The sequence below is a fragment of the Lithobates pipiens genome, unplaced genomic scaffold, assembly GCF_037356315.1.
Source record: "Lithobates pipiens isolate NorthernLeopardFrog02 unplaced genomic scaffold, aLitPip1_a1.2 Scaffold_23, whole genome shotgun sequence".
NCBI classification, from domain to species: domain Eukaryota; kingdom Metazoa; phylum Chordata; class Amphibia; order Anura; family Ranidae; genus Lithobates; species Lithobates pipiens.
In genome coordinates, this window is record NW_027507785.1 from 333,814,351 (window position 1) to 333,839,768 (window position 25,418).

The window sequence follows — 25,418 nt, forward strand, 5'->3', positions numbered from 1 at the left end:
CTCTCAGAGGAACCATGGAAATGAACGCTAGTGTGTTAGACCCTCAGTGTAGTGGTAATTAGACCCACAGTTCTCTAATAAATGTGTGCAATTAATGTTTTTTTATACCTTATAAAATGTGATTTTCCAAGATATAAATATTCCTTAACAGTAAGTTATCCGCTATTTCCAAATAATAATTGTGTTACGCACTCTTAAAAAAGTGAAAAAATACAAGTAAGATGTGTATACCGTATTTATCGGCGTATAACACGCACTTTTTTCCCCTTAAAATCAGGGGTGCGTGTTATACACCGATCCCCCGCTGATTGTGAGCCTCTTGTCGGCTTTCGGCCGTTCTTGGCTGCTTTTGGTCGCTCTCTGTGGCTTTTGGCTTCCTGAACAGCCGAGTGCGGCCGAAAGCCACCCAAAATTGCCGAAAGCCGCAGAGAACGGCGGAGAGCTACCGAGCGCTGCCGTGATACACAGGACATCTTCTCTGTATCTCGGCTGCGCCCTTTTTAAAAGGCAAGCCTGCAACGACACTGACAAGGCTGCAAATGAGACTGACAAGGCTGCATTGATGGGCTTTTAAATCTAAGTTTTTTTTCCCTAAACTTCCCTCCTAAAAGTTTTTTTCCTTAAAATTCCCTCCTAAACTTAGGGTGCGTGTTATACGCCGGCACGTGATACGCTGATAAATACGGTAAGTAAAAATATAATAATGCCAATAAAGTATGAGTGAATTTGTGTGTATACTTAGTGAAACACTCATAAAAGTGTTAAGAAAACCCCAAAATGTGTTATTCCCTCTGGCGGGTGTAATCACAAAATTAGATATTCAAGTGCAATAGCCTGCAAAACCTTAAAGCGGGAGTCGGCCGTTTTTTTTTTTTTAAAAGCCAGCAGCTACAAATACTGCAGCTGCTGACTTTTAAAATAATGACACCCGCCCAGCGCGTCCGCGATGTCGGCACCCGAAGCCGATCTCTCGGGTGCTGCCGCCGCCATCTTGGTTATGGGAATCAGGAAGTGGAGCCTTGTGGCTTCATTTCCCGGTTCCCTACTGCGCATGCGCGAGTCGCGCTGCGCAATAAGGACGGTCCCCGCTGCCTCTGGGATCTGTGTGTTTCCCAGCAGGCAGCGGGGCACTTGCGGAAAGGGGCGGGCACTTGCGGAAAGGGGCGTAATCTACGCCCCTTTCTGCAGAGAGCTATCCCGGAAGTGGGTGCAGATACCTGTACTGTACAGGTATCTGCACCCCCCTCCCCCCTGAAAGGTGCCAATTGTGGCGCCGGAGGGGGGGAGGGTTCCGATGAGCGGAAGGTCCACTTTAGGGTGGACCTCCGCTTTAAGTGCAGCAGAAATGTTTCTGTAACCTTGGCCAGATCTGTGCCTTGCCACAATTCTGTCTCGGAGCTCTTCAGGCAGTTCCTTTGACCTCATGATTCTCATTTGCTCTGACATGCACTGTGAGCTGTACGGTTTTATATATAGATAGGTGTGCGGCTTTCCTAATCAAGTCCAATCAGTATAATCAACACACAGCTGGACTCACATGAAGGTGTAGAACCATCTCAAGGATGATCAGAAGAAATGGACAGCGCCTGAGTTATATATATATATATATATATATATATATATATATATATATATATATATGTGTCACAGCCAGGGTCTGAATACTTAGGACCATGTGATATTTCAGTTTTTCTTTTTTAACCAGTTCCCGAACGACGATGTGCGTCGGCAGAATGGCACGGGCACAGGTACATCCAGTTGAATTTGCTGCCCTGCCATCGCGTGTGCTGGTCGGGACCCCCGTGAGTCCAGTCGCAGCTCTCGCGGACTCGATCGTCGCGGGGATACCCGCGATCGTCTCACGGGGAGGTGCCGTTGTAAACAGCATCTCCCCGTTCTGCCTAGCAACAAGTGACACTTATCTCTGCTTCCTGTGATTGGAGCAGAGACCAGTGTTCACTATCACACAGCCCAGCCTCCCCACAGTTAGTAACACGCCCCTAGGACACACTTAACCCCCTACACTGCCACCCCCTGGTTAACCCCTTCACTGCCAGTGTCATTTACACAGGAATCACTGCATTTTTATAGCACTGATTGCTGTATAAATGACAATGGTGTCAAAAATGTCCGATGTGTCCGCCATAATGTTGCAGTCACAATAAAAAAAAAATCGCTGATTGCCGCCATTACTAGTAAAAAAAAAAAAATATTAATAAAAATGCCATAAAACTATCCCCTATTTTGTAAACGCTATACATTTTGCGCAAACCAATCAATAATCGCTTATTGCGATTTTTTTATTTATTTTTTACCAAAAATATGTAGAAGAATACGTATCGGCCTAAACTGAGGGAAAAAGGTGTTTTTTTTATATATTTTTGGGGGATATTTATTATAGCAAAAAGTAAAAAATAATGCGTTTTTTTCAAACTTGACGCTCTATTTTTGTTTATAGCGCAAAAAATAAAAACCGCAGAGGTGATCAAATACCACCAAAAGAAATCTCTATTTGTGGGTAAAAAAGGACGTCAATTTTGTTTGGGAGCCATGTCGCACGACCGCGCAATTGTCAGTTAAAACGACGTAGTGCCGAATCGCAAAAAGGGGCCTGGTCCTTTGGCTGCAAATTGGTCCGGGGCTATATGTGGTTAATAAATCTGCAACAATTCAACAATTCTGTGTTTTTCTGTCACTATGGGGTGCTGTGTGTACAAGGGGGTCTGAATACTTTCGGTCGCCACTGTATATACCACCAGCCACCACTGGTTAAATGTGTTCCCGGCGATCTGCCTTGTTTACATAGGCAGACCGCCATTCTGTCTGCCTCGGGATCAATCGGTGGACATTGGGTCCACCGGACCCGCTGATTGGCTCCCGCTGTGTCCAATCACATAGGGAGCTGATTGTTGGCAGTGCGCCCAATACCCAGGAAACAAAATCACGCACAGGTATGCGATTTCACGCTGAACGGCCGCCCTGCCGCAGTATCTGTGCGCGGGGCGGTCTGGAAGCAGATAAACACAGGAAAGCAAAGTCATACTGGCAGAGCCCCACCCCCCATCAAAAAATGAAAAGTCAGTATTTGTAGCTGCTGACTTTTATTATTAGGACACTTACCTGGCCAGGGATCCCGTGATGTCGGCACCCCGGCCAATTTTTCAATCGGCTCTCAGGTGCTGCCGTTGCCACCATTCCTTGTAAGGGAAACCGGCAGTGAAGCCTTGCAGCTCCACAGGCGGCTCCCTACTGAGCATGCGCGACGTGCGCTGTGCTTTGTGAATGGCCCAGCAGAAGAGGGGAAGGAGGAGCGGGGCCACGGAAGAAGTCCCTCAATATTCGCTGAGGTAACACTGATTCTCCTCCCGGCCAATCAGGAAGTGGGTTTTGACACCAGTCACATGAATGCCTGAAAGTACATGCAATACTATTGGACACCTAGGAGGAGGAGCTGGAAGCCGCCATAGAGGAGAGGACTTGGAGCTGAGTCGCTGCACCACCCGCCACAATTAAGTAAGTGCCAGACCAACCAACAAACTGGGGGGGGGGGGTGGGAGATGGGTGGTTGTTTGCCGCCCCCTCCCCCCCAAAAAAACGCCACTGAGATACTCATGTACTATTTTGACTGACAAGCTTTGAGTGAAAGTACGCTCAAGGTGTGAATGGGCACCAGGAAAACAGAATCATGCTCACTTTCGGTCCAGCGATTCGGCATCCCAAAGCTCCCTGCTGGCCAACTGTCACTGACTTCAAACAGTCTGCCTGTATGGACCTTCACGGCACACCTCAACGCCCCATGTAGGTGAAGACGGCCCTTTCGCACGGGGATACGGAGCAGTAGTTACTTGTATTTCACATCAAGTCACATTTAGAATGGACCAACCATCAAAGGTCTATGGGGCATCCGGATCTCATCGGTCACACCTATAGAGCGGCCTCCCTGTGGGTGTGACTGAGAAATAAGTGCACCACGACCTATAAAGTGGGAGAACCGGAGCCGCCTGGAGCCCGGTTACCGCCGGTCACCCCTGGTCGGTTTCTGGAGGGTCTTGGGTGCGGTGGTCCAGGGGCGGCCGCCGCGAGCCTGTCGGACTTCCCCCGGGAAATTATCTTGTACATAAAACATACCAGGCATAAACTTGAGCCCATGTGGTTTCTTGTTGGGTTGGTCTGGTTGGTACTGCTGTAGAACATCTGCACAGGTGAGGGGGCTAAGGCGACAGGATACAACTCTTTGGTGTTCTTTGTTTTGGGGCAGAAAATGCCAAACAAGATCTCCTCAGCAATGAGAGTCTTCTGGCGATTTTGCTCCTCCACCTCAACCCGGATGACGTTCTTCCACTTTTGCCTCTCCAGACAGGAAGTAAGCAAAGGGCATTCTGAGAATTAATGTCATTCAGGTAACGCTCGCTCGGCCATTCGGCTTTTATCTAATAATAGTTCCTAAATTTCTTTTTGACATTGGACCACCGAGTAGTAGTAAGACCTGCAGATGGCTTAATAGCACTGGTGTCAACTTAGACGTCTCTAATTAGGATATCTTAGCCGGAGGACCTAACTCCATCAGAAATCGGATTTTTCAAGCCTGTGGTGAGGTGCACAAAAAAAAAAGTGGGTCACTGGTCCCCTCCCAAAGTGGTAGGACGTTCATCAACACCCCAGGGTGTGAGGCTGACAAAGGCAAGGCACTCTGGTCCACCTAGCCAAAAGGTCCATGCCCCAGAAGACGTTAGTTGTGACGAAACACGTAGGCTGGAGCCTGTTGTGACATCATCACTGTTTTACTGGAAGTAAGCCAGAAATTGTAATGTCTGCTGGAGTTTGGTATTTTTAACAGTTCTGATTCCATTTAATTCACTGTGAGTATAATTTTAACCACTTTTATTAAAAAATCTTGTGGGTTTCACACTATGTGGAGCATGTGGTTCTCTATTTCTGGGTACTTACCTGCATGCACTGACCCTTGAGCTGGTGGGAGTTGGGGTGGTATTTCTCAGTGGAGATCATTTTCTACAGAGAGGATTGCTTGCAGACCGATGAAGTTGCCCAATATGGAGTTTTTATAAAGCACGGTGTGGTTCTTCACGATATGAGAGTCCTATCCAATCGGTAAGCAGATTTAAGTCTTTCTTGGGTGAAGAGCGATTCATCCTTTTTTCACCATTTTATTAGTTTTGCACCTTTGGGAGATTTCATATTTTTATAGGTTTATTTTTGGAACATTTTGTACTAATAAACCGCCTAGCAACATACGTGCTCAACCTGTGGCCCTCCATCAGCAGAAATACAATTCCCATCATGTCTCTGCCATTGAGATTCATGCTTGTTACTGTCAGCCTTGCAATGCCTCGTGGGACTTGTAGTTCTGCCACAGGTTGACCACCCATGCAAGTAGCCAAAAGGCCTGCTGGACCCCTCACCTAGTGGCTAGCTGAAGCCAATTGCAGAGTACTAGGCTAGGAGTTCTCCACCCTGACCCATGTCCTTGTACCCCAGCTAATGTCCTCAAACCCTGACCCATGTCCTTGTACCCCAGCTAATGTCCTCAAACCCTGACCCATGTCCTTGTACCCCAGCTAATGTCCTCAAACCTTGACACAAGTTCTCATAAACCACCCCATGTCCTCCAACCCTAGCAGATCCCTCACCGGCCTTCAGAAATTGTCCGCATGTGAAATGATCAGCACTGGACAAAGCAGTTTGGAAGCTTTTTTATTTAAAAAAACAAAACAAAAACAAACAAAAATGCACCGATAACAAGGCAGAAAACGTTCGTTGATTCTCTGGCACAAGCACGGTCCGGCCTTTCCTTCGATGGGCCGAGTTTGTGTTGTCCAGGTGTCAATCATCTGTCCCAGTGATGGCTCACGTTCAGTGCCGGGACTCTTCCTTTACTACAGAAGGAAACAGAATTGAATTGTGGGTATAGGATTGGGTATAGGGGATTGTATGATATATATTTATTTATTTTTTATTTTTATGGTTGAACTAGATGGACTTAACTATATAACATGAACACAACATGTACCACCAGCAGGGCCGGGACAAGGGGTGGGCAGGAGGGGCGGCTGCCCTGGGAACTGTGGTATCATGTGAAGTCGGGGGATAGGTCTTGGGAAGGGGCAGCAAGGGGTAAGAATTGTTCTAGGACAGGGCATTTGGGGGCGGGGGTGGGCATGTTAGCCCTTGCACACACAGTTGGAGATTCCGACGGAATGTGTCCTATCGGAACGTTTTGTCGGATAATCCGACTGTGTGTGGTCTCCATCGGACTGTTTCCGTCGGAGTATCCGACGGACCAAGTTTTCCAACTTGTCCGTAAAACTTTCCGACAAAATTCTCCGATCGGACATACTCCGATCATGTGTAGCCTTCTCCGACGGACAAAGTGCCACGCATGCTCAGATCAAATTCCTAGACCAAAGCTATTGGCTACTAGCCTGAATGTAGTCCCGTCCTAACGAAATAACGTCATCACGTTCTGAAAAATCGGATTTTCCCACAACTTTGTCCGACCGTGTATATGCAACAGTTTCGGACTAAATCCGTCGGACAAAATCCAACGGATTTGGTTGTCAGAATGTCCGACCCGTGTGTACAAGGGCTTAGGAGTGATGATTTAGGGGGATTTGCATTGGCAAGGCGTATTTTGGGGGTCTGTGCTAGAAGAGGTGATATGGTAGAAGGGGGAGGGGAATTGTGCTAGGAGGGGTAATTTTTTTGGAGAGAGATTTGTGCTGGGAGAGGAGTTTTAAAGTGAGGGGGGGGGGATATTGAGGGTAGAGAATTTTTGCTAGAGATGGTTATTTTTTTGTTTTTGTTGGGGGGGGATATTGAGGGCTTTGAAGGTCAAAGAATTTGTGCTAGAGGTGATTTGTTTTTTTGGTTTTGGGGGGTGTGAACATTTGTTCTGGGGGGGGGGGGGGATTTCAGCGGGGGAAGCAGATTTGCAGTTCTGGGAGAATTTATGCAGATTAGTGCTCAATTTAAAAAAAAAATCTTTTTTGGGGGGGTTGGAAGTTTTTTTTCTGGCACACAGTGCTCATATATCTTGGGGGGGGGGGGGGGGTGCAGTTTGGCATGTTTGCCCGGGGCTCTAGAAGACCTTGTCCCAGTGCTGACCACCGGAGCTGGAATATGGGGGGCCGGGACTTACCTCTGGGGACGTTTGCTTGGTTGGAGATTAGGATGTCAATGTGAACTCTGTCCAGCTTCATGTACAATAGCTCAGCATTCTCCTGTGAAGAACAGGCGTGGTCAGATAATATGATGTAAAAACGGGGGGTGGGGGGGTGAGAGCGACATCAGACCCCCCGACTCTCCTAATCACAGCTTAGTGATCCCAAAACCAAGAGCGCATAGCTAACCCAGAGGAGAGCCCAAGACTTAATAATCAATTAATTGGAAATAATTCAAATGTCCATGAAAATCTGATATTTGGGTTACAGGTAGAAGCTGATTGGTTGAGGGACCCGCAGATGTCACCTGAGGTTCTTGATAGGTTCACCATAAAATCTGACTGAGGCGACAACAGGGGGTGTTCCGGGTCCTCTCCTTGCTGCTCTTCATAAACAAAATCCAGCAGAGACGGTGAGGGGACATTTGAAGGATAAATGCTGCCATCTATATTGGGGACAGCTATATCCTCCATCTGTACCCCCCCCCTCCCGAGTCACAGCTCCTCCCCACCCCCACCCCTACTCCTTCCATGCTCTACGGACGGCAGCCATACTGTCCCAGCATCCAATCACTACCCTTCCCAACATGGCCCATGGAGTCTGTAGAAAGTGGTTTGTACTGTCACTATGGTGGTCTATATTCCTTCACAGTGGTGTCTGCAGGTTACTACAGGGAGGGGGCTGAAAACTTCCACTTCAGTTACAGTGTCGCTAAACCCCCATCATAGAAAACGATGAATAATGGCGTATTCCTGGTTGATCCTGCTGCTCTCTATCGCCCCCTTCTGTCCATTCAGCTATAGATTTTACAGCTGTGGTGGCAGCTCTGCACATGCTCAGTTTTCAGTGAGTTTCTATGCGGAGCATTTCCTCCCTATCACATCTGAGCAGCCCATGCGACTACAGAGTCACACATGTGGGCAAATACACAGTGCTAAATGACAGCCCACTCCCTCCCTCCCTTCTGCTCCACACCCACCAACCAGCTAAACACAATGGGAGCAGGATATTTAACATGTAGATTGATGGAGGCTTCACCTCCCTCTTATTTGAATACACAGGCTGGAGGGGGGCGTGACACAGCCTGTGACTGGCAGAAATCTGCCCACACCGTGTTATTGCCAAAAAATTATAAAGATTTGATTTCAAATATATGTGACCAGTAGCAGAGGACTAGACAGGCTGGGAGAGAGCTGGGTCATGTGACAGGTGGATATCCATTCAGAAAAAGGGAATTTAATTTTTCTTTTATTAAAATAATTACAGAGCCGTCATCCCGTCAGAAATAGAAGGTAGAATGTACATTACACAGCGTGTGTTTAGTATCACGTTAACCAAAGTTTATCACTAGTTTACCAGCCGCTGTCATTATACTGCAGCAGGTCGGCTCGTTCCCGCTAATCTCTGTAAATACAGGTCGGCTCCTTTAAGAGCCATAGCAGGCATGCGAGCGCCGGTCACACGGTGGAGAACCCGATGCGCATGGCCGGCGGCCACCCGCGATCGTGGGCACGAGAGCCCCATTCTGGCAGGAGAGGAAAGACAGATCATCTGTTCCTAGTAATAAGGAACAGGGATCGGTCTCCTCCTCCACTCAGTCTCATCCCCACCCACAGTTAGAAACACACATGAGGGGAAAACATTTAACCCCTTGATTGCCCCCCTTTCCTACCAGTGACATTTACACAGTAATCAGTGCATTTTTATAGCATTGATCACTGTATAATTGTCAATGGTCCCAGAAATGTGTCAAAAGTGTCCGATCTATCCGCAATGTCGCAGTTCCACTAAAAAAAACTTCACAGGGAAATCCCCATGACAGATAATCCTACCATCAGCATGCGGAATAACTTCTCTCCAATTGCTGTCCGCACGTCTTCCTCCACCGCAGGAAATGATGACACGAAATACTGCAACAAGAATTGGAGATATCTGTCAGCTCACATACACACCATCCAATCAGCGCACAGGTGGAATCCCACAATAACCAATAGGAGTCGCCTTAAAGTCTATCTAAAGCCATCTATAACCAATATACATATATGACCAATATCCATTTATAACTGATACACATAGAGTATATGACTAATAATCTGCTGGAGTCCTCACTCACAGACCAGCTTTCTATGCAGGCACTATAAGACTGGTCTCTAGACCGTCCCCTCATGCAGGTACCGCCCCCCTGCACCACCCCACATTTTACCCTCCCAGTGACAATGGTCACCAGAACAGACAGAGAAGGTGACAAGCATAGGATGAGTCTCCCCAGCAGGGTCAGACAAGAATAAAAACATGACTGGGGTTGCAACCCTTCCACACTCAATTGAAAACAGAAGAAACCATTATTGCGAAAAGATCTGTAACAGCTGTTCCTGTAAGTCCTGACCCCCCCCCCCCCCACGTGCCCCTACCCAGCAATACACTTAGTGACCCCTCACCTCCAAGGTCAGGCTGGCCTGTCTCTGGCTGTCCGTGTGCTCCGTGTTCCCCATGGCGTACAGCAGGTGATGGATGACACTCAGATTGATCAGATCCTCACACAGTTGGGGGGACTCCCGAGCCAACATCCTGGAAACATTCAATATAATTATTCCTCACCTGTGTCAGCTGGGGAGGGACAGCAGGTGTTGCACAGCAGGGGGTGGGGCAAAAGGTTTAGCACAGCAGGGGAGGAACAGCAGGTATAGCACAGTAGGTATAGCTTAGAAGGGGAGGGACAGCGGGTATAGCAAAGCAGGGGAGGGACAGCAGGAATAGCACAGGAGGGGAGGGACAACAGGTGAGCGACAGCAGGTATGGCACAGTGGGAGAGGGACAGCAGGTGTAGCACAGCAGGGGAGGGAAAGCAGGTGTAGCACAGCAGGGGAGGGACAGCAGGTATAGCACAGCAGGGGAGGGACAGCGGGTGTAGCACAGCAGGGGAGGGACAGCGGGTGTAGCACAGCAGGGGAGGGACAGCGGGTGTAGCACAGCAGGGGAGGGACAGCGGGTGTAGCACAGCAGGGGAGGGACAGCAGGTGTAGCACAGCAGGGGAGGGACAGCGGGTGTAGCACAGCAGGGGAGGGACAGCGGGTGTAGCACAGGAGGTATAGCACAGCAGGGGAGGGACAACAGGTATAGCACACCAGGTATAGCCCAGCAGGGGAGGGACAGCAGGTATAGCACAGCAGGGGAAGGACAGCAGGGGAAGGACAGCAGGGGATGGACAGCAGGTATAGCCCAGGAGGGTAGGGACAGCGGGTATAGCACAGCAGGTGTAGCACAGCAGGGGAGGGACAGCAGGGGAGGCACAACAGTATAGCACAGCAGGGATGGGACAGCAGGTATAGCACAGCAGGGGAGGCACAACAGTATAGCACAGCAGGGATGGGACAGCAGGTATAGCACAGCAGGGGAGGGACAGCAGGTATAGCACAGCAGGGGAGGGAAAGCAGGTATAGCACAGCAGGGGAGGGACAGCAGCTGTAGCACAGCAGGGGAGGGACAGCAGCTGTAGCACAGCAGGGGAGGGACAGCAGCTGTAGCACAGCAGAGGAGGGACAGCAGGGGAGGGACAACAGTATAGCACAGCAGGGGAGGGACAACAGTATAGCACAGCAGGTATAGCCCGGCAGGGGAGGAACACCGGGTATAGCACAGCAGGGGATGGAAAGCAGTTATAGCACAGCAGGTATAGCACAGCAGGGGAGGGACAGCAGGTATGGCACAGTGGGAGAGGGAAAGCAGGTGTAGCACAGCAGGGGAGGGACAGCAGCTGTAACACAGCAGGGGAGGGACAGCAGGTGTAGCACAGCAGGTATAGCCCAGCAGGGGAGGGACAGCAGGTGTAGCACAGCAGGTATAGCACAGCAGGGATGGGACAGCAGGTATAGCACAGCAGGGGAGGGACAGCGGGTGTAGCACAGCAGGGGAGGGACAGCGGGTGTAGCACAGCAGGGGAGGGACAGCGGGTGTAGCACAGCAGGGGAGGGACAGCGGGTGTAGCACAGCAGGGGAGGGACAGCGGGTGTAGCACAGCAGGGGAGGGACAGCAGGTGTAGCACAGCAGAGGAGGGACAGCAGGGGAGGGACAACAGTATAGCACAGCAGGGGAGGGACAACAGTATAGCACAGCAGGTATAGCCCGGCAGGGGAGAAACACCGGGTATAGCACAGCAGGGGATGGAAAGCAGTTATAGCACAGCAGGTATAGCACAGCAGGGGAGGGACAGCAGGTATGGCACAGTGGGAGAGGGAAAGCAGGTGTAGCACAGCAGGGGAGGGACAGCAGCTGTAGCACAGCAGGGGAGGGACAGCAGGTGTAGCACAGCAGGTATAGCCCAGCAGGGGAGGGACAGCAGGTGTAGCACAGCAGGTATAGCACAGCAGGGATGGGACAGCGGGTGTAGCACAGCAGGGGAGGGACAGCGGGTGTAGCACAGCAGGGGAGGGACAGCGGGTGTAGCACAGCAGGGGAGGGACAGCGGGTGTAGCACAGCAGGGGAGGGACAGCGGGTGTAGCACAGCAGGGGGAGGGACAACAGGTGTAGCACACCAGGTATAGCCCAGCAGGGGAGGGACAGCAGGGGATGGACAACAGGTATAGCCCGGCAGGGGAGGGACAGCAGGTATAGCACACCAGGTAGAGCCCAGCAGGGAAGGGACAGCAGGTATAGCCCAGAAGGGAAGGGACAGCGGGTATAGCACAGCAGGTGTAGCACAGCAGGGGAGGGACAGCAGGTGTAGCACAGCAGGGGAGGGACAGCAGGTGTAGCCCAGCAGGGGAGGGACAGCGGGCATAGCACAGCAGGGGAGGGAAAGCAGGTATAGCACAGCAGGGGAGGGAAAGCGGGTATAGCACAGCAGGGGAGGGAAAGCGGGTGTAGCACAGCAGGGGAGGGAAAGCGGGTGTAGCACAGCAGGGGAGGGAAAGCGGGTGTAGCACAGCAGGGGAGGGACAGCGGGTGTAGCACAGCAGGGGAGGGACAGCGGGTGTAGCACAGCAGGGGAGGGACAGCGGGTGTAGCACAGCAGGGGAGGGACAGCGGGTGTAGCACAGCAGGGGAGGGACAGCGGGTGTAGCACAGCAGGGGAGGGACAGCGGGTGTAGCACAGCAGGGGAGGGACAGCGGGTGTAGCAGAGCAGGGGAGGGACAGCGGGTGTAGCAGAGCAGGGGAGGGACAGCGGGTATAGCACAGCAGGGGAGGGATAGCAGGTATAGCACAGCAGGGGAGGGATAGCAGGTATAGCACAGCAGGGGAGGGATAGCAGGTATAGCACAGCAGGGGAGGGATAGCAGGTATAGCACAGCAGGGGAGGGACAACAGGTATAGCACAGCAGGTGTGCCACAGATGGGACAGCGGGTGTAGCAGAGCAGGGGAGGGACAGCGGGTGTAGCAGAGCAGGGGAGGGACAGCGGGTGTAGCAGAGCAGGGGAGGGACAGCGGGTATAGCACAGCAGGGGAGGGATAGCAGGTATAGCACAGCAGGGGAGGGATAGCAGGTATAACACAGCAGGGGAGGGACAACAGGTTTAGCACAGCAGGGGAGGGACAACAGTATAGCGCAGCAGGGGAGGGACAGCAGGTATAACTCAGCAGGGGAGGGACAGCAGGTATAACTCAGCAGGGGAGGGACAGCAGGTGTATCACAGCAGGTATAGCACAGCAGGGGAGGGGCAACAGGTATAGCACAGCAGGGGAGGGACAACAGGTGGGGGGCATCAGGTATGGCACAGTGGGAGAGGGACAGCAGGTGTAGCACAGCAGGGGAGGGACAACAGGTATAGCACACCAGGTATAGCCCAGCAGGGGAGGGACAGCAGGTATAGCACAGCAGGGGAAGGACAGCAGGTATAGCCCGGCAGGGGAGGGACAGCAGGTATAGCCCGGCAGGGGAGGGACAGCAGGTATAGCCCGGCAGGGGAGGGACAGCAGGTATAGCCCGGCAGGGGAGGGACAGCAGGTATAGCCCGGCAGGGGAGGGACAGCAGGTATAGCCCGGCAGGGGAGGGACAGCAGGTATAGCACGGCAGGTACAGCACAGCGGGGGAGGGACAGCAGATATAGCACAGCAGGGGAAGGACAACAGTATAGCGCAGCAGGTATAGCACAGCAAGGGAGGGACAGCCCTTTCCTCATTGGACTCTGTTAATGAATGAGCTTATTGGTTTGACCCATTCCGGCCCGTCTCTCATACATACCCGATGGCTTTAGCGGAAGCGGCTTGTTGAATAAACGTCGGCAAAGGTTCAGAAATTTGGGGCGCTGTCGGGTCTAAACAAAAAGCAGACAAATAAAGCTTTGCGTTAGAACATGGGCGGAGCAACCTGCTGCATTGTGGGAGAAGGAGACAGATCAATGCCGGAGTTGGGCGCACTTTCTGCTAACATTGTATTCTGTATTTTCTGACTTCCTGTCCCAGGAACACAACAGGAAGTGAGAGGAAATCTCTCTATGGTGAGGAGAAATCACTCCCTGCTAACATTGGATTTCATTATGTGCCCCTCGGCCTTCCTGGCAGCCCAACAGCAGCGCTATCGGTTTGGTTCACATCTCTGCGATCATTTTTAGGCATTTTATTGCATTTTAGATTGTGTCTGTACGCAACATATACAGGAGAGAAACTAGAGAGGGGTTGTTCCTGCAAATCTTAACACGGAAAACAGTCATTTTTGCATTTTTCAATCTATTAAATCTTCTGCTCTTTTTGTTATTTTATCTTTGGATAGTAAAACATTTTTTTCTGTCAGTAAATCCCTAATACAGCCCACTTCCTGTTTCTTGTCTGGTCATTAGCCTAGGCTTATGACATCATGCACAACCCTCTCTCTCACTCTCGTGAGAGTTTGCCAGGAAGGGGAGTCATGAGAGGGCCAATGAGAGCTGCAGAGCTGGAGGTGTGCCTCTGTGTAAATCCAGGAAGTAAGTGGGTATCTGCTTCAGCTGCCCACAGTTAAAATGGCTGCAGCCAGACTCAGTGGAGGGAGATTTCTGCAGCATATTTGGCAAGTACAGAATCACAGTATATATAAAATAATATGCAAAGTGGTTACAAATTATGTGAGCAGACTGCAGTTCCTCTTTAACACTGCCCTTCAGTCTTGCACAGTTGTACCGGTGTAAAGACATATTCTGCACCTCATTGCAGTTTGCTACGGAAGTGACATTCCGTCGTCGCCATCTTGCTACACCTCACACTTGTCCACAGTAAGGAGGGGGAAAGCGGACATCTTGCTACACCCACCGGAGTTTTGCATTTTACACGTATTTATAACAGTAAAGTGAGTTTCTATAGTGAAATACAAGACTTACAACTCCGTCTGACTGGTTGGATGTTGAATTTTAAAAGCAGCGACATCCCTGATCATCTCACAGGTTTGCTAATATGACAGAAGTTTGCTGCTTTTAAAATTCAACATTGAAGCAGTCACACGGAGTTGTAAGTCCTGTATTTCACTATAGAAACTGACTTTACTGTTATAAATACGTGTAAAATGCAAAACTCCGGTGGGTGTAGCAAGATGTCCACTTTCCCCCTTCTTAGTGTATCCTTACTGTGGACAAGTGTCGGGTGTAGCAAGATGGTGGCGACGGAACGTCACTTCCGTAGCAAACTGCGATGGGTCGCCGAATATGTCGATACACCAGCTCCTCCCCTAGACTGAAACGGCTTCCTCTGATTTCACCGCACACTGTGAGCTTCTAACCATGTGCATTAGAAGCTGCAGCAAGTCACATAAAGCCCCGTCTCATTTCCTGACATCATCAGCACTTTCCTCCCCAGCCTAAATGCCCCTTTCATTCATTGGTTTTCCGTTCTTTCAATGATTAAAGCATCACATGTCCCATATATTGACACTTGTGTCCCTGCTGGGAAACTTCAGGTCACTTCCTGTATGGGTGACCACACAGGAAGAGAGAAGAAATCTCTCCAACAGAGATAATGACAGCATTAAAAACCCAACACAAATTCCATCCCTTTCCCACCCCGTATAAATAAAATAGGATGTCTGGATTTTCTGTTTGGGTTCAGATTCTATATGAGAACCTGAGAGTACACGGGTGTGATTGGCTCCCTGTAGTCACATGACTCGGCTTCCTACAGGTCAGGTGTACATTGCTGTCCTGCCATACATACCATCCAGGATCTGCGGGCGGCTCTTTGTCTTCTCTCTCTGTGATGGCTTCAGGAGGGATACAAGTCCTTTTAGCAGCGCCGGACGCACATCAGTGTTCATAAGCTCCCAAATCAGCTGCAGAGCTGCAACCAATCAAAAGCAACAGTGAGCAAAACCTTCTAGCACTTGTGAAGCTGCACTACAAGTCCCAGCAGGGTGTGCTGGGCCTTGTGACAAGCAACTCCAGACAACAGGTAAATCAGTGCAGTGCTAACACTATGCAGCAGACACCGCAGTCATGGTAAAGTTGGAACATTTGTTTCATGTACATTAATGTCCTCAGGCCGTACTACACTTCTAGTGGGGCAGCTGCAGCCATGAGCTTATTTTTTCATGTTGGCGATTGGCTGTTCAGTAAGATTGATCTGGGCAGCCTGATCACTTGTACAGTAGTGAGAAGAGACAAATTCCAGCCCGCCGGCCAGTGACGTCACCTGGCGGCACCACCCCTCTGTGACATCAGCGGCCCAGCATGCACCGGTCGATGGCAACACAGAGGGGGCGGAGGCCCCACGAGCCAGAGCAACCCCCCATGTTAAGGGCATGTGGCCTGGTATGGTTCGGGAGGGGGGGAGCGCTCGCTATCCCCCCCCTTCCTGGCTTGCATACTTGGATAAGGGTCTGGTATGGATTTTGGGGGGACCACACACCTTTTTTTGTTAAATTTTGGTGTGGGGTCCCCCTAAAAACCCCATACCAGACCCGAAGGGCCCACGCTGCTTTTTTTCAGAATTTTTAATTGCCGGAATTTTTTTGTTTACATTTCAGCTGTCAGTGGGGAACGCCGTTGACAGCTGGGTCATGGGTTGTTAAGGATGCGGCGGCCGGCTTCCCACCCACTCCTTAGCAACCAGCTATATACAGGGTTTTTTTTAAAGGGAAAAAAGAAATGCAAAGCGCAAAATACATGAAAACTGCATGAAAAAACGCATAAAAAACACCAGTATAAAAACGCAAAACGTGCCTGAAAAATGCATCAACCGCATAGAAGTGAACCTAGACTAAAGGATTTTAAAGTATCACCGATGAAAAATATTATTAGGCACTATCATTTTTCGCCATTTCTCGGGGGCACGCAATTTTGAGCTTTGACATGTTTGGTATCTATTTACTTAACACAAACCCATCTCTTGAGTTTTACCAAAACATTGGGTAGAATATTTTGCTTGTGTGCACTTTAGTGTTATTTTTTTTCCTAAAAATACTGTATGCGTTTTGCAAATATCGGCACAAACATGACATGAGAAAAATTGCAAACGTTTATAAGGCGCTTCGGAAGCGCTGCCCATTCATTTCAATAGGCAGGGTGTTTTGGGAGCGATTTTAAGGCGCTGCAAACCCGCCCCAAAGATGCTGCGTGCAGGACTTTTTCTAACGTTCTGCAAGCGCACCGCCGCAGTGTGAAAGCGCTCATTGCAAATGAACGGTGGGCAGTTTTCAGGCGTTATTTCTAGCACTAAAACGCCTGAAAACTGCCTCAGTGTGAAAGGGGTCTTAATGGCACTCCAATCGCGCTTCAATTTTTCAGCAGTCGTAGCGTGATAAATGACGCAATAATCGCAATGTGCGATGCTGTCACCCAAAAGAAACTTCTCCTTTTTTGAGCTGCGCATGTTGCGATTTATTGCTCTACAATTGCGCTGTCAGTTTCACACTTACCCCCCCCCCCCCCCCCAGAACAGGGTAACTCTCAAATGTATGTATTCTTCCAGCCCCTCCCCCAGGAAACTAGTGATGTCCGGAACTGATTGAATCGATTCATCCGAATGAACTGATCACTATACACTCAATACTAGCAGACTGGTATTATGACCCTAGAGAGAGAGAGCTCCGCCCCTTCCTACAAGCGATACATTTCATTGCTCTGATCTTCCAGCTCACACACTGATCTGTTACATTGTATCATTGGAGACTAAATTCATCCACCATATTAAGAAACTTTTTCTATTTTTCACCATATAATTAGCCGGGTCAGAGACCAGGCCTCAAAAAATTGTTGAAAACTCATAATTGTTCCTCTCCACGGAAATCTTTAGTAAAAGGCGAAAGATTTATTCGATCTGAAGAGAAACCAGAGTATACCGATCACCGCCACCGGCTCCTCCCCGCCTCTGCCCGATCTCTACTCATCTCATGGCGATCTTCCTCTGTCATCAAATCTCACTGCAGCTTCTGTCCTCCCAGCGGCGCTCTGTCCTCCCCTCCCCTCCTAATACTTCTATTACCTCCATCAATAGATAATATACAAAATTATTATACTAAGAGAACACAATACACGGGATATGCTGCAGTGCATGATGGGTATGCAAATGAGAACAGCCAGCGCTCCGCCCCTTCTTCTCTGCTGTCTATAAACGTGAGGTTGAATTCATAAAAAAGCTGAAGACACACCCACCATGTACTACACAGGCCAATCAGATCCTGAGATCCCAGCAGACTACAGGCTGTGGAACTAGAAGTGTCAGCATTCCCAGAGCAGAACTCGACATCTCACTTCAATCCACAGAATACTGAGCAACATTGTATAATACAGAAAGTACTTACCTCTGTACCGTACCTACCTCCATACTACACCTCCCTCTATACCGCACCCCCTTCTAAACTGCACCCCTCTCTATACTACCCCTCCCTCCATACTACACCCCCCTCCATACTACACCTCCCTCTATACCGCACCCCCTTCTATACTGCACCACCCCCATACTGCACCCCTCTCTATACGACCCCTCCCTCCATACTACACCTCCCTCTTTACTGCACCACCCCCATACTGCCCCATCTCTATACTACACCTCCCTCTATACCACACCCCCTTCTATACTGCACCACCCCCATTCTGCACCCCTCTCTATACTACACCTCCCTCTATACCGCACCCCCTCATACTGCACCCTATCTATACTACACCCCCCTCCATACCGCACCCCCTCCATACTACACCTCCCTCTTTACTGCACCACCCCCATACTGCCCCATCTCTATACTACACCTCCCTCTATACCACACCCCCTTCTATACTGCACCACCCCCATTCTGCACCCCTCTCTATACTACACCTCCCTCTATACCGCACCCCCTCATACTGCACCCTATCTATACTACACCCCCCTCCATACCGCACCCCCTCCATACTACACCCCCCTCCATACCGCACCCCCTCCATACTACACCCCCCCCATACTGCACCCCCTCCATACTACACCCCCCATACTACACCCCTCTCTATACTACATTCCCCTCCATACTGCACCCCTCTCTATACTACACCTCCCTCTATACCGCACCCCATCTATACTACACCCCCCTCCATACCGCACCCCCTCCATACTACACCCCCCCATACTGCACCCCCTCCATACTGCATCCCTCTCTATACTACACCCCCTCCATACCGCACCCCCTCCATACTACACCTCCCCCATACTGCACCCCCTCCATACTACACCCCTCTCTATACTACATCCCCCTCCATACCGGAACCCCCGCCATACTGCACAACTCTCTATACTACACCCCCCTCCATACTACACCCCCCCATACTGCACCCCTCTCTATACTACACCCCCCCCATACTGTACCCCTCTCTATACTAGACCCCCCTCCATACTACACCGCCCCCATACTGCACCCCCTCCATACTACACCCCTCTCTATACTACATCCCCCTCCATACTGCACCCCTCTCTATACTACACCCCCCCCCATACTGCATCCCTCTCTATACTACATCCCCCTCCATACCGCACCCCTCTCTATACTACACCCCCCTCCATACTACACCCCCCATACTGTACCCCTCTCTATACTACACCCCCCTCCATACCGCACCCCCTCCATACTACACCCTCCATACTGCACCCCCTCCATACTACACCCCTCTCTATATTACATCCCCCTCCATACTGCACCCCTCTCTATACTACACCCCCCACACTACACCCCCCCATACTGCACCCCTCTCTATACTACACCCCCCTCCATACCGCACCCCTCTCTATACTACACCCCCCTCCATACCGTACCCCCTTCTATACTGTACCCCTCTCCATATCACACCCCCTCCACACCCTACCTCCCTCTATATTGTACCTCCCTCCATACTGCACTCCCTTCTAAATTGCACCCCTTCTCCATACCGCACCCCCTTCCATACCACAACCCCCCCTTTATACTAAACCTCCTTCTCCACACCTCACCTCCCTCCATACCACACCCCTTTTCATACTTCACACCTACCTCCATACTGCACCTACCTTCATTCTGCACCTCCAGGTGCATGGACTGCAGCACTGCCAGCAGCGGCTCTGTAATAGACGGGTGAGCTGTCTGTACAATTCCCTGCAGGAGAACACAGACATCCCAATCACATCGATTCCTCCCTTCAGCAGGACATCTGGATTTCACTGCCTAAGCACACAGTCACTTACCTGCTCCACTTTAAACAGACAATAATTAAAAATAAATTCTCCCGTTTCTCCCCGCCTACCATGTTTGAAATAGTAATCTCATCAGGTACGGCACAGAAGGGGATGATATCGGATATTTATAAAATAATTAACGCCTTTCCTATGGGTCCTAACGGCAAACATGCATATATGCTTAAATGGGAGGAGGCTCTGGGTGAAGTGTTCACGGAGGAGCAATGGCGGGTGATTTGGTCGCAGGCATCCAAGAGCTCCATGTGTACGCTCTACCGGGAGAACGCATACAAAATATTGTTCTTCTGGTACATGACCCCGGATGTCCTGCACGCTATTTACCCTTCTACAACAGACCGGTGCTGGCGCTGTGTGGGGCATAAGGGCACCCTCTTGCATATATACTGGCAATGCCCTCGTATAGTCCCTTTCTGGACGGAAGTCCGTACGCTCTTGGCCAGTATCCTGGACCAACCCCTGGACTTACACCCAAAGCACTTTTTACTGGGAGTCCCTTTCCCCAAATTGTCCAAATCCCTACAGAAATTATCCCGCCATATCCTGACCGCAGCGAGGTGTCTGGTTGCTCTCCACTGGAAAAAAACACACCCCCCTACCCCGGACGCATTATACGCCCGCATCAGAGATGTGGAGCTTATGGAGAAGATGACCGCCAGGATACGGGACCGGCTGGAAGCGCATGACGTAGTCTGGAACCCCTGGAATCTTAAGGACGATCGACCCTGACAGGCAAGCGGAAGTTTTCGGATGACTACCCACCCCTACCCCCTCCCTTTCCTCTCTACCTTTCTTTCTATCCTTAGGTATCCCTTTCCTCTCTCTTTTTATCTATCTTCTTTCTTTTTCCCTTCTTCCTTTCTCTTATGCCTATCATTCTTCCAGACCCCCCCCCCCCCCTGAGGGGGGGTGTTTGTTTGGGTTAAAGTGTATTATAAGTGTCTTACATTATTCGTTGCCACACGTATCCTCGGATTGCAACTCTGGTTTGGCGGTTAAGTCTTGAGGATAGGTCTATTACTGGTTGGACTGTATCCCTGTTTTACATGTGTTGCAGAACATGCTGTCTGTGAATAGCTCTATCTGGCCTGGCTTGTACCTGCTCCAGGTGGCTGTATTACGTAGGCCAATATGCTTTTATGGTATGTTCTCCCCTGTAATTTTTCTGATCCCTTTCTTCCGCTCCCCCAATGCTGAACTGAAGTGTTTGACGTGTAATGTTTCACTTTAAAATAATAAAAAGTTATTTGACAAAAAAAAAAAAAAAAAAAATTCTCAATTCATCACAGTGTTCATTAGAAACTCTGTGTGTACATATACTGTATATTTCTCCTTTATATTCTCTGTACATCATTGATCATCTGCAGAGACAGCATGGCGATTAGATTGGTGGGCGTGGCTTTTAGAATGGGGAGGGGACATTTATATCAGTTAGTGGGGGGGGGGGGGGGGGAAGAGACACAAACTACTGCAGGAAATCTCACCATTGTGGGAGGGGCAGAGACACAAATTACTGCAGGAAACCTCATCATTGTGGGAGGGGCAGAGACACAAACTACTGCAGGAAAACGCATCATTGTGGGAGGGGCAGAGACACAAACTACTGCAGGAAATCTCCCCATTGTGGGAGGGGCAGAGACACAAACTACTGCAGGAAATCTCACCATTGTGGGAGGGGCAGAGACACAAACTACTGCAGGAAATCTCACCATTGTGGGAGGGGCAGAGACACAAACTAATGGGGGAAACCTCACCATTGTGGGAGGGGCAGAGACACAAACTACTGCAGGAAATCTCACCATTGTGGGAGGGGCAGAGTCACAAACTACTGCAGGAAATCTTCCCATTGTGGGAGGGGCAGAGACACAAACTAATGGGGGAAACCTCACCATTGTGGGAGGGGCAGAGACACAAACTACTGCAGGAAACCTCATCATTGTGGGAGGGGCAGAGACACAAACTACTGCAGGAAAACGCATCATTGTGGGAGGGGCAGAGACACAAACTACTGCAGGAAACCTCATCATTGTGGGAGGGGCAGAGACACAAACTACTGCAGGAAAACGCATCATTGTGGGAGGGGCAGAGACACAAACTACTGCAGGAAATCTCACCATTGTGGGAGGGGCAGAGTCACAAACTACTGCAGGAAATCTTCCCATTGTGGGAGGGGCAGAGACACAAACTAATGGGGGAAACCTCACCATTGTGGGAGGGGCAGAGACACAAACTACTGCAGGAAACCTCATCATTGTGGGAGGGGCAGAGACACAAACTACTGCAGGAAAACGCATCATTTTGGGAGGGGCAGAGACACAAACTACTGCAGGAAATCTCACCATTGTGGGAGGGGCAGAGTCACAAACTACTGCAGGAAATCTCACCATTGTGGGTGGGGCAGAGACACAAACTACTGCAGGAAACCTCACCATTGTGGGAGGGGCAGAGACACAAACTACTGCAGGAAATCTTCCCATTGTGGGAGGGGCAGAGTCACAAACTACTGCAGGAAATCTTCCCATTGTGGGAGGGGCAGAGACACAAACTAATGGTGGAAACCTCACCATTGTGGGAGGGGCAGAGACACAAACTACTACAGGAAACCTCATCATTGTGGGAGGGGCAGAGACACAAACTACTACAGGAAAACGCATCATTGTGGGAGGGGCAGAGACACAAACTACTGCAGGAAATCTCACCATTGTGGGTGGGGCAGAGACACAAACTACTGCAGGAAACCTCACCATTGTGGGAGGGGCAGAGACACAAACTACTGCAGGAAATCTCACCATTGTGGGAGGGGCAGAGTCACAAACTACTGCAGGAAATCTCACCATTGTGGGAGGGGCAGAGACACAAACTACTGCAGGAAAACGCATCATTGTGGGAGGGGCAGAGTCACAAACTACTGCAGGAAATCTTCCCATTGTGGGAGGGGCAGAGACACAAACTAATGGGGGAAACCTCACCATTGTGGGAGGGGCAGAGACACAAACTACTGCAGGAAACCTCATCATTGTGGGAGGGGCAGAGACACAAACTACTACAGGAAACCTCATCATTGTGGGAGGGGCAGAGACACAAACTACTGCAGGAAAACGCATCATTGTGGGAGGGGCAGAGACACAAACTACTGCAGGAAATCTCACCATTGTGGGAGGGGAAGAGTCACAAACTACTGCAGGAAATCTCACCATTGTGGGTGGGGCAGAGACACAAACTACTGCAGGAAACCTCACCATTGTGGGAGGGGCAGAGACACAAACTACTGCAGGAAATCTCACCATTGTGGGAGGGGCAGAGTCACAAACTACTGCAGGAAATCTCACCATTGTGGGAGGGGCAGAGACACAAACTACTGCAGGAAAACGCATCATTGTGGGAGGGGCAGAGTCACAAACTACAGCAGGAAATCTTCCCATTGTGGGAGGGGCAGAGACACAAACTAATGGGGGAAATCTCACCAATGTAGGAGGGGCAGAGACACAAACTACTGTGGCTAAATGTCACTTACCTGCACAGTGCGCAGTGTTTGCAGGGTCAGGTGTTGGGCTTTGGGGGAGTCGCAGGCCAGGAGGGCGATCAGCCCCTTATACACTTGTGTTTGGTATTTGGGGTTCCCATGAGCCAAGAGCTCCAGCAGCACCCGGGCCTGTTCCTGAGTCTCTTCTAACTTAGACTTGGCCAGACATTCAGCGACCGAACGTACTCCTGTATGGGGAAGCATGCTGTGAGTGCAAACATTACACAGAGCTCAATGACCGCCGCTCTCAATTGGCTGGATTTTCATCATCCAATTTCAACAAAACAATTTCTCATTTCGGTGGTTCTGCCTTGTATTGGTGATTTGTGCTACTCTTGTATTTGTGATGCCTTTAGAAAATCTCCTTTACATTTACCAAAACTAAGTAACCCGAGGTCCTGCCTTTGGTCCATCCCATTCATCCAAAACCACCATCAGAAATCATGGGGTCCGGTCAGCCTACCTACCTACCTTCACAGCACGTACCTCCCTCTCCTCCATCAAGGGATGGAGGAGGAAAGAGAAGAATACTCTGAGCTCGGCCCCAGCCACCCTGTAGCCCCATGGGGCTCTGGTACAGGAGAACTGCCTGTACCCCGCTATTGGCAGTTGTTGCATAAAAGGTAAATCTGAAGGAGATTGTACAATCAGGGTGTAATATGTGTGGCCAGCATTATGCACATGGATCTCAGATCTTCATATACACAGTGATGCTCCTCGGTACTCACCGTAGCTCTCACAGATCAGCTCTTTATATGTCCGTCCCGATCGGCCCAGGATCTGCAGAATTTTTAGAGCCTCCGTCTTGTTTTGATCAGATATCTGATTCAAGCCCAGAATCTCCAGCAATGTCAGGATGCCTCCAACCTCCACAAACTCCACCTTATAACGACTGCTGCTCAGCACAGAAAATAAGAGACAAATGAGATACAGGTAAGTTGGTCAAGATACGTCCCTCAGAGGAAATGAGATACAAACTGGATGGCCAGGATACGTTACTCAGAGGAAAAGAGATACAAACTGGATGGCCAGGATACGTTACTCAGAGGAAAAGAGATACAAACTGGATGGCCAGGATACGTTACTCAGAGGAAAAGAGATACAAACTGGATGGCCAGGATACGTCCCTCAGAGGAAAAGAGATACAAACTGGATGGCCAGGATACGTTACTCTGTGGAAAAGAGATACAAACTGGATGGCCAGGATACGTTACTCAGAGGAAAAGAGATACAAACTGGATGGCCAGGATACGTCCCTCAGAGGAAAAGAGATACAAACTGGATGGCCAGGATACGTCCCTCAGAGGAAAAGAGATACAAACTGGATGGCCAGGATACGTTACTCAGAGGAAAAGAGATACAAACTGGATGGCCAGGATACGTTACTCAGAGGAAAAGAGATACAAACTGGATGGCCAGGATACGTTACTCAGAGGAAAAGAGATACAAACTGGATGGCCAGGATACGTTACTCAGAGGAAAAGAGATACAAACTGGATGGCCAGGATACGTTACTCTGTGGAAAAGAGATACAAACTGGATGGCCAGGATACGTCCCTCAGAGGAAAAGAGATACAAACTGGATGGCCAGGATACGTTCCCCAGAGGAAATGGGATACAAGCTGACAGCCAAGATACGTCCCTCAGAGAAAATGGGATACAAGCAGGACAGCCAAGATACGTCCCTCAGAGGAAATGAGATACAAGCAGGACAGCCAAGATACGTCCCTCAGAGGAAATGAGGTACAAGCAGGACAGCCAAGATACGTCCCTCAGAGGAAATGAGGTACAAGCAGGACAGCCAAGATACGTCCCTCAGAGGAAATGAGGTACAAGCAGGACAGCCAAGATACGTCCCTCAGAGGAAATGAGATACAAGCAGGACAGCCAGGATACGTCCCTCAGAGGAAATGAGATACAAGCAGGACAGCCAGGATACGTCCCTCAGAGGAAATGAGGTACAAGCAGGACAGCCAAGATACGTCCCTCAGAGGAAATGAGATACAGGCAGGACAGCCAGGATACGTCCCTCAGAGGAAATGAGATACAAGCAAGACAGCCAGGATACGTCCCTCAGAGGAAATGGGATACAAGCAGGACAGACAAGATACGTCCCTCAG

The 25,418-nt window shown here is 50.0% G+C and overlaps 1 protein-coding gene and 1 non-coding gene across 2 annotated transcripts in view; both read right to left on the minus strand.

Annotated features, from left to right (window-relative positions):
• Positions 1–5,696: 5,696 nt before the first annotated feature.
• The window catches only part of ARMH1 (armadillo like helical domain containing 1), a 28,275-nt gene continuing 8,553 nt past the window's right edge, over positions 5,697–25,418 (minus strand). The window contains exons 4-12 of the mRNA XM_077450742.1: positions 24,027–24,193; positions 23,290–23,486; positions 19,593–19,677; positions 15,300–15,422; positions 13,363–13,435; positions 9,617–9,746; positions 9,011–9,088; positions 7,157–7,238; positions 5,697–5,894 (exon numbers count right to left, since the gene is read on the minus strand). Of these exons, the coding sequence (XP_077306868.1) occupies positions 5,872–5,894; positions 7,157–7,238; positions 9,011–9,088; positions 9,617–9,746; positions 13,363–13,435; positions 15,300–15,422; positions 19,593–19,677; positions 23,290–23,486; positions 24,027–24,193 (958 nt within the window). The 3' untranslated portion in view covers positions 5,697–5,871. The remainder of the gene's footprint in view (positions 5,895–7,156; positions 7,239–9,010; positions 9,089–9,616; positions 9,747–13,362; positions 13,436–15,299; positions 15,423–19,592; positions 19,678–23,289; positions 23,487–24,026; positions 24,194–25,418) is intronic.
• LOC143928583 (U5 spliceosomal RNA) lies at positions 17,304–17,419 on the minus strand. Its single transcript, XR_013262428.1, has one exon. It is a non-coding gene; the product is annotated as a U5 spliceosomal RNA (small nuclear RNA).